Raw genomic sequence first — 9,846 nt, forward strand, 5'->3', positions numbered from 1 at the left:
GTCGTCATTTTCCCCGCCATGGCCACGCCGTGGGGAAGGCTCCCGTGGTTGAAGGAGATACCCAAGATGTTCACGGCCAGGCCAATGGAGGAAACCTGTGAATCACTCCATGATGCTTGGAATACTTTGATGACGTTGATCCTATTGTGGAGCTTATCGATGAGGATACTGATGGAAGAGAGAGGCCTCACATCGTCAATCAGGTTATCCCGCATCCGCATAAGTCCGGACGCACGGTGGACGAGCGTTGCTGTGCGGAGAATATCCAGAACCAAGATGAGGAAATAAGAGATTTTTCAACCTTGAAGAGGAGATTTGGCATAAGGTTGGAAAATGATGATTTGAGAATATTGTTGCTGGAATGGAAAAAGAAAAGAAACGTTAGAGAAGCGAGGCCTCGTGATACAACGCGTGTGCCCCCACATATCCAAGAGATGATAGGGTGCGGCACCGCGAACATGAGCGTGCCCCTCCACGTGGAAGGCTAAAAAATTATGGCTGAGGCTATCAAAGGAATGAACGGGGAAGGATGGGAGATGAGAGGGCGCACTCTCCACTGAAGAATCCCTTGTCATTGTTCCTATAGCTTCCCACAGTGCTACGGACAATGGATCCAGGACGCGTCCCCATGACCGGGACGACTTCCGAATTTAAGAAAGGTTGCAAAATAACAATGAGATATCGAGACGTGGCCAGGAGGAACCTCGTGCATAAGATAATATTCATAATGAAGATGGCAATGTACCACGGCCACAACCTCAGGGCGAGGGGTGACAAGATCTACTGGTACACCTGGGGGTAACCAAGGGGAACAACAACAAGTTGTGGAGCAACCCCAACATCTCAACGTTCAAACCATTCCTGAAGTAGGAACATTTAATGTGAATGATCTCAATAGGTTGCTCAATCATCTTGAAGGAGGTAGGGTTACAGCAACTGCGCAAGCCACGTCCCCTTTTTGTGCTGTTGTAAGGGACGCGTGCGCTTTCATGGAAACTCCGACCCCGTGGAATTCTTGGGATGCTTTAACATTGAAATTGACGTATATCAGGTACCTGACTTGGCACGGTGCCGTCTTTTGGCGGCTACTTTTAGAGAAGGTGCTCAACAGTGGTTCCAAAAACTTGGCCCGGGGAGTATCACATCATGGGAACAAATGAAAACCTTGTTTTTAACTCAGTTCCAAGCTGCGGTGAAGTAGACGCCTCTTGTTATCACACTGGCCAACGTGAAACCGAAGGAAGGGGAAAGCTTGACCTCATACTTCAAAAGGTTCAATGCCGAGTCTACCTTGGTGAGAGGCGCAACTGACGAGATACTGAAAATACTTCTTATAGCTGGACTGCGTATAGAAACATATTTCTGGAAACACTTGCAAGGGAAAACCCCTGTGTCGTTAGCTGATGTACTTGCGCAGGCTGAGTCCTTCAAGACAATTGAGCAATTGCTTGCCAAGAACAAAAAGAATGATAATACCAACAACTCAAAGGGGAAAACTAAGAGAAGAGACAGGTCTGCGAGTCTTGGATACCGGTGAAATGCTCGGAGTCCATATAGGGTGAATGCCGCAAGCATGCGGAGAGAGTGGAATCCACCGTTAAATTATGAGAAGAGGGTAAGAAACTATACTCCTTTAGCGGTATCCATTGATCACATCTTTGAATTAAACAAGGATAGGGGGATCTTCAAGAAACCGGAATGCTTGACCTCATGGCAGAGTAAAGAGAAGGAAAAATATTATGAGTATCATGAGTCTACCAGTCACGATACCCACAAATGTCGTCACTTAAAAGATGAGATTCGGGAGTTGATCAAGGCTGGGTATCTGGGAGAGTGGATTGACAAGGTGAAGCGATATAGAGGAAATGAAGATAATGGGAAAGATGAAAGGCATCCCCCACAAGCAGACATTGGTGAGAAGCTGGCTGAAGTTAAATTCCAAAGAGGTGGGAGTATTAGGGCAATTTTCGGAGGACATCCATTTGTTGGTGATAGTAATCGGGCGTTGGAGAGAAATGCTAGATAGGCACGACACCTACCACTCACCAACATTCATAGCTTGGAGGATAGACCTCTGAAAATATTTAAAGGGGAATCTGCTGATATTATGTTCAGGGAAAGAGAGTCAAGATGGGTACATTATCCTCATAACGACGTGTTGGTTATAACTATGCTTATTGGGACGATGAACGTGCATCAGGTCTTCTTGGATAACGGAAGCTCTGCGAACATCTTGTATTACAGCACGTACAAGAAATTGGGTTTTCCAGATGGTGACATGAATTTTGAAGATGCACACGTCTACGGTTTTACTAGAGAAGCAGTAAGGTTTATGGGTTCGGTTAGACTTCCTATCACGCTTGGGGAAGGAGTTCTGTCTGTTACTCAAATGATAGACTTCAAAGTGCTGGATCAGAAGTCCGCGCACAATGTGATGGTGGGTAGACCTTGGTTGCGAGCGTTCAGGGTGATAGCCTCTATACATCATTTGATGATAAAGTTTCCAATGCCTAACAGAGTAGGCGGTCTGAGAGGGTCGAAATATGAATCTTGTGACTGCTACCATAAGGTTGTTAAGGAATTTCGCAGGAGAAGGTATGAAGGAAAGGGTCTTCCCGTTGAAGATGCGACGGACATTCAGGTGAAACCAAATGGAAAGGTTCACGCCCATTATTTTGTGGGGGATCCATAGGAAGAAGAAACTCATGTAACCAATGCTCCTGCTTTGGTACTGGGGAATGTTTTGAGGATTCGCAGTATGAAAGAAGTCATGGTGGATCATGAAGGAAATATTGTGCACAGGAAAATCAATGGAGAAAAGTTGGAAGGAAGGAGTGAGATCTTACAAAGCCTGAAAAGTAATCCCAAAGTAGAGGCTCCTCAAAGACAAGACACACCCTTGGAGAGTGAAAATGAGCGTGAGGTTGATGTTCCTCAAAAGAAGGACGTACCCTCCATGTTCATAATGTCAAATAATAATGTTCCTCTACCTGAGGACGCATCCTCCACACCTGCAATGCATGAAACTATGCCTTGTCCTGAGGTGGATGCTCCTAGCTGTATGGACGCGCCCTCAAGTGCAAGAATGGAAGTGGAAGACCCCCGGGACTTTAATTTCGATCTGGATCCTAAGATCCCTATTCTTGCTGAGAAAACGGGGCCATCTGAGGACATAATATCTGTTCCAATCGATAGAGATGATCCAAGAAAGATTTTGAAAGTGGGATCGCAGTTAATTTATGAGATGAGAGAAAGGCTCACCCGTTTTTTGTTTAAAAATCTCGACATCTTTGCATGGAGTCATTCAGATATGATTGGGATCAACCCGGGAGTAATATGTCATCATTTGAACATCTTCCCTAACTACACAGGGGTGCGACAAAAGCGTCGCCCAGTGAGCGGAGAAAGGGCGATAGCATTGAAGGAGGAGGTAGATCAACTGTTGGAAGTTGGGTTAATTAAGGAATCTTTATACCCTGAGTGGCTAGCAAATCCAGTGCTTATGAAAAAACCGAATGAGAAGTGGAGGACGTATGGAGATTTCACAGATCTTAATAAAGCCTGCCCGAAGGATAGTTTTCCACTCCCAAGAATTGATCAGCTAGTCGATGTGACAACATGGCATGCCTTGTTAAGCTTCATGGATGCATACTCCGGTTATAATCAAATTTCAATGTACGACCCCGATCAGGAGCATACATCTCTCATCACTGATAGAGGGTTATATTATTATATTGGGATGCCATTTGGATTAATCAATGCAGGCGCGACTTACCAACGGTTGGTGAACATGATGTTCAAAAATCAGATTGGAAGGACCATGGAGGTATATGTAGATGATATGTTGGTTAAATCGAAGGAAGCGAATGATTATATCAAGCACCTGATGGAGATGTTTAACATTCTAAGGAGGTTTCACAAGAAGTTAAATCCATAAAAGTGCGTATTCGGTGTTGAGTCAGGCAAGTTTCTCGGGTTCATTGTCAATCATAGGGGAATTGAAGCCAACCCTGCAAAGATCAAGGCACTGCTAGACATGAAGTCTACCACAAGTGTAAAGCATGTGCAAAGCTTAACCGGAAGAATCGCTGCGTTGAATCGATTTGTTTCTAAATCATCCGACAGATGTAAGGAATTCTGTAAAGCGATTAAAGTGGTAGGGAAAGACTTTGTGTGGACACCAGAATGTGAGGAATCTTTTAGGAGGATCAATGAGCAACCGGGGAACCCTCTCATACTGTCAAAACTGTTGGATGTGGAGTCTTTGATACTATACCTTGCAGTTTCGGAGTATTCAATCAGCGCAGTATTGGTGAGAGAAGAGGATGCGCAGTAGTCACCAGTGTATTATGTGAGTAAGCGGTTGTATGATGTTGAGACTCGCTATATGAGTATGGAAAAGCTGGTTTATGCTTTAACCCTCGCCTCAAGGAAGCTGCGCCCATATTTCCAAGCGCATAAAATTGAAATCCGTACAACATATCCTCTACGACAAGTCCTTCACAAACCAGAATCATCGGGAAGGATGTTGAAATGGGTTGTGGAGTTGGGACAGTTTGACTTGGAATACATGCCTCGCACAATAATCAAAAGGCATGCCCTAGCTGATTTCTTATTAGAATTTCATTCTGAAGTTGATGATAAGGCTCTGGTGGCATTGCATTCATCTCATCCTGAAGAAGTTTTAGAAAAGTTTCCACATCCCTGGTGGATTTTGCATGTGGATGGAGTAGTTAACAATGGAGGAGCAGGCGTGGGTATAGTGCTTCTATCTCCAGAAGGCCATCACATGATGAGCGTGATCCACTTTAAGTTCTATGCTACGAATAATGATGCGGAATATGAAGCACCGGGACCAGAGTTACTCAGAGTTAGGGGTAAACTAAGTGAATGGGGGATTTCAAGCTCAAGGACCGCTAACAGAACTATACTTAAGGTGCACGCAGTGGCTAATTCGGAAGTTCAGGTAGGTCAGACTGGAATGTGTACCGCGAGAAAAGAACAGCAACACAGATGCTCTGGTAAAAATGGGATCCCAGCAGGAGGCCGTGTTGTTGGGATCTATACCCTTGGAACTCTAAGAAATTCCTAGTATTCCAGAGGTCGAAGTAATGCAAGTAGATGAGGCTCCTAAAGAAACCTGGATGACGCCCATCCTTGCCTATATTCGCAAGGGAATACTCCCTGAGGATAAATTAAAGGCTCGACGACTCCGCTATCAGGTTGTGAGGTATGTGGTGTATGATGAAGTTTTATATAAAAGAGGGTTCAATCAACCGCTGCTCAGATGTGTCGATGAAGAAGAGGGAAATTACATCTTGAAGAAAGTATATGAAGGAATTAGTGGCAATCACTCAGGGGGTAACTCGTTGGCGATAAAAGTTTTACGCCAAGGTTATTATTGGCCTACGATGAAGGAGGATGCTGCGAATTTTGTTAGAGCATGCGATCGCTGCCAACGTTTTGTGAATTACTCATCTATGCCAGCAACGCTCTTGACACCTATGGTGAGTCAATGGGCATTTTCCATGTGGGGAATTAATCTTATTGGAGAGTTACCTAAGGCTAAGGGAGATGTCAAGTATGCAGTGGTTGCGGTTGATTACTTTACTAAGTGGGCAGAAGCTATGCCGCTGGTGACCATCACCGCAAAGAAAATCAAAGTCTTTGTCTTCAAATTCATTTTGTGTAGGTTCAGGATACCTTTTAAGCTTGTCTCTGATAATATGAAGCAGTTTGATAGCAAGGAATTACGACAGTTTTGTGAGGATTTGAAGATTAAGAAGGAGTTCGCGGCAGTCTATCATCCGCAGAGTAATGGGCAAACAGAGGTTGTAAATAAAAATATTAAAGCATACCCTCAAGACCAAACTGGAGGAGCACAAAGGGAATTGGCCCGAACAACTCCCAAAAGTGTTATGGTTTTACAATACTACTCCAAGATCTACTACGGGAGAGTCTCCGTTTATGCTCACTTACGGATACGAAACTATGGTTCCTGTGGAAGTTGGTTCATGATCGCTTCGTAGAGATCATTACACGGAGGAAGATGCGGAAATTAATCAGAGGCTCCACTTGGATCTTTTGGAAGAAACGAGGGAGAATTCCCAGTTAAGGCTTGCGGTATATCAGCAGCATGCTGCAAGGTACTACAACAAGAAAGTACAGGGACAGTTGCTAAAGGTAGGAGATTTGGTGCTCAGGAAAGTGATGTTAAACACAATGAATCCCCAACATGGAGTGTTTGGAGCTAATTGGGAAGGACCATAAAAGATAAAGGCAATCTTGTGTAAATGGACTTATCACCTTGAAGACCTGGAAGGGAAGTTGATTCCACAAGCATGAAATGCGGAGCATCTCCGAAAGTATTATTAGTAAGGTGCGGCTTTGGCCCCTTACATATTATGTTTTATATTTCTTGGTAGATATTAGTGGGTTTGTGCCCGAATCATATACTAGAACCAATGAAACTCCTCCTAGCCTAGGGGGTGGTTCATGTATTATCTTACCTTAGAATTAGTTGAAGGATCTCGTATTTTCAAATAAATTCCCCACAGAGCATTGTAGCCATGGGACCGGTGCACTTTTGACACTGGAGCACATTATTAATAAAGACTTTGAAAATTTATTCAAGGCTTGATGATTGTTGTTAGTTAATATTATTGAAAAATACAAGGACTAATATAATATACCTTGACGCGTTTTCAAGGCAGGACGCGCCCTCTAAAGAATTTTGCAGTGATGTTTGTAAGAAAAATAAGATGGCGCGCCCACAAGATGTTGATAGGTTATGGCGCTTGAATCAAACTAACAAATAAGGTGAACGCCTCCTAATACAAGGACGCGACCTTACATGATAAACTTTTAGCTTACAAGATTAAAGATTTACATGCAAGAAAAAACTACGGAAAAACTGGATACAATTGTAATCAGGACGCGTCCAATACAAAGGCGCAAGATAGATGAGTAAGGCAGATACTTCCTGAAAAGGACGCGCCCTCATAATATAATCCTTAGTCTACAATGTTAAGGGATAACATTAACATGATTTATATATAAGAGAAGTTAGGATGCAAGAGAAATGAAGACGCTTCCTCATTTCAAAGGAGATCCTAGAGGTGATCTTAAGAAAAAAGACGCGTCTTAGGCTAAAGATGCCCCATTATGTGACTTGCTGAATAACCCTGTAGACGAGATAACCAGGGAAGCAAAATATGTATGAAAATAATTCAAGTACCAGTAAAATCCAGAAATGACAAGTCATAAGATTACAAACTGCAAGGCTTAAAGGGACCTGCACCCTTAAATTGTCCAAGAAACTTCATTAATAAACTAAGACGTGTCCTAAGTAGGAGGCGCGTCCTGCTGTTTGTCTTGATCTTTTGGAGGATAAGGTGGAGGTTGAGCTTGGGGTGGAGAAGGCACAGGAGACGCGTCATCCTCTTTCAAGCCTAGGATGATCCTTTTGTTCTTAATGGAATCTGCAGCTCTGACCGTGAAATCATTCACCCATTTTTGGGTATCTTCATCAAATTTGGAAAAGGTGTATTCTGGGACATTTGCTATGATCCCATAACACCATTCCTCAAAGCCAGTTGTGAACTCATTCTGGTACACCAGCTTGTTCTCCTCCTTCCAACCATGATCTCTGTCATCATTCAAAAGGTCCAAATCTAGCTGCATTTTGGAGTTTACAGCAACCACCTCATCAACAGCCTTCTCCATGGAAGTAATATGACCATTAAGATACGCCTTCTCCAATTCCAGCTCAAGAATCTTTGCATCCTTTGTCTGGGCAAGGAAGGTAATGCTTTTTTCCAGAGTTTTGATTTTATCCTCAGCCTTGCTTTTGGCAGTGTCAGTGGAAGCAAGACGCGCCCTCAGTCTGGCGGCCATATTAGCATTCAATCTCGCATGCAAGTGGAGTGCTACAGCCCTAACCATGGCTTGCTCAGTCTGCTCTTCGGTCCTGAAGGTCCAACCCTTACCTCCTCTTCGAAAAAAGTTCCAGAAAAGAACGCGCCCAGATATCTGAGGACGAATGACTGATCATCCGGGATAGTCTTCTGGCGTTTAGGGGGCGCGTGCTGTCTAAAATGTTCACCACAGTTGTATCGATGATTTTTGGTGGAGGAGAAGGGGCTGCGGTGGCTGGAGGATCTTTAGCTTTGAGATCATTTTTTGCAGCAGCCGGCTTGCTCCTCCCAGTCTTCAGCCTTCTGGAGGCACCAATAACAAATCCCTTAGGAAGAGAAGTCATATATGTGAAATGATATAGTAAAAATTAGTCTTGGACGTGCCCAGAAAAGAGGACGCGCCCTGCTGATGATAAAAGTTGTAGCAATATGGAAAATGACAAGTGAGCATGTTACGACTTTGACAAAATTCGAATATTGGATGCGTCCTGGATATATCGACGCGCCCTATGTGAATTATGGAAAATTATACGCTTATGAGATAGAATAAGGACCGGAAGTACATGGCACATTCCATTTATTACAAGAAAAGTATGGTTAACAAGTTTACAACAATTAAAAGCATCATAAAATTTTGCAGAAAATGGAACAGCTTTACGTGAACATCAGGACTACATACATAGTAAGAAGACGTGTCCTAAAGCTATGACGCGTCAAATGCAAATCTATGGGCTTTGAAAATATATTTATATATGTATCAGACTATGCATGTATAAGTACATGTATGACGTGTCCTAATTTAATGACACATCCTATCTTACCCTGTTCTAAGTCTATTTGTCTGCTAATGTCAAGTTGGACCAGTTCTGTGGCATTGAGTCCTCTAATTTTTTCAGAAGCTGTGAGAACGGGCTTTCCATTATAAAACTCGTGAAACTTACAAATGGAACCCACTCTCGAGGATAAGGCTCCAACCTTTTTCAGATTGGCTTATATAATCATTTCCTTGAGATTGAAATGTTTTTCAGCATACATCAATACTTTTTTCTACTCTCTTTTTCCTCTTTCCAGTTAGTTCCTTTTGAGTTCTTTTATCTAAGGAAGGAAAGATGAGAGTTATCAGAAAGAAAAAGAAAAGGCTTGGTGAAATAGGAGATGCGTCCTGAATAATAGGACGCGTCCTGGAAGCAACACTTACTTGGATCCAAATTGAAGCGTATACGAGCTCTCTTAAAATCATAAATATAGAAAAATGGCTCTTTCCAGTCTCTCTCGTAACTCACCTTCCTTTATTGAAGCCCTTGTTATTTAGCCACTTGTTGACAACAAAGAAATGGTAACTAGGGATGGACTTCCTCACTACACCATAAATGGCCTACAGAAACACCATGAAAATGTTATAACATACCCAAAAAAGTGTTACCACAGCCAGAAAAAGGCCTAAGATAACATAAAAATTAAGTTGCTTTTTTTTCGAGTTACCTTTGGCCCCCAAGGTAACATTACTTTTGCCCTGGTATAACATTCACATTTGTGTTACAATAGCTATCAAAGGTAACATCAATCTATGTCTATAGTATCACAATATGTATGTTACCTTTGGGCTTAGAATTTTCAAAAAAAATGGGGTCCACCAGTGGGCCCCACAGGTGGGCCCAATTTTTTTGTAAATTCTAAGCGCAAAGGTAACATACATAATGTGATACTATAGACATACTTTGATGTTACCTTTGATGCGTATTATAACAATAATGGTTTGTATTTTTATACCAATTTGTTTGTAACATTTAAGTACCTAATGTAACATATTTTCAAAAAAAATTCACAGGATTGGTTTGCAAATTGAACATGCCATAAAACCTGTTTTTCATACAAATCGACAAAATAAACAATTCAAACCAAACTTCAAATCAGTTTTCACAAACCCCCA

General features: G+C 42.4%; 1 protein-coding gene across 1 annotated transcript; it reads left to right on the top strand.

The window, feature by feature from the left end:
- Nucleotides 1-2,185: 2,185 nt before the first annotated feature.
- On the top strand, nucleotides 2,186-4,336 carry LOC141665218 (uncharacterized). Its single transcript, XM_074471196.1, has 3 exons — nucleotides 2,186-2,641; nucleotides 2,693-3,912; nucleotides 3,994-4,336. The coding sequence occupies exons 1-3, from the start codon at nucleotides 2,186-2,188 to the stop codon at nucleotides 4,334-4,336; spliced, it is 2,019 nt and encodes a 672-aa protein (XP_074327297.1).
- Nucleotides 4,337-9,846: the final 5,510 nt, after the last annotated feature.

The sequence above is a fragment of the Apium graveolens genome, chromosome 6 (genome assembly GCF_009905375.1).
Source record: "Apium graveolens cultivar Ventura chromosome 6, ASM990537v1, whole genome shotgun sequence".
In the NCBI taxonomy this organism is placed as follows: Eukaryota; Viridiplantae; Streptophyta; class Magnoliopsida; order Apiales; family Apiaceae; genus Apium; species Apium graveolens.

Coding starts and splice junctions, on each gene's coding strand:
- LOC141665218 (XM_074471196.1), top strand. CDS start 2,186: ATGAACGTGCATCAGGTCTTCTTGGATAACGGAAGCTCTGCGAACATC. Junction 2,642..2,692: donor AAGATGCGACGGACATTCAG/GTGAAACCAAAT, acceptor GGGGATCCATAG/GAAGAAGAAACTCATGTAAC. Junction 3,913..3,993: donor ATGTTTAACATTCTAAGGAG/GTTTCACAAGAA, acceptor TGTCAATCATAG/GGGAATTGAAGCCAACCCTG.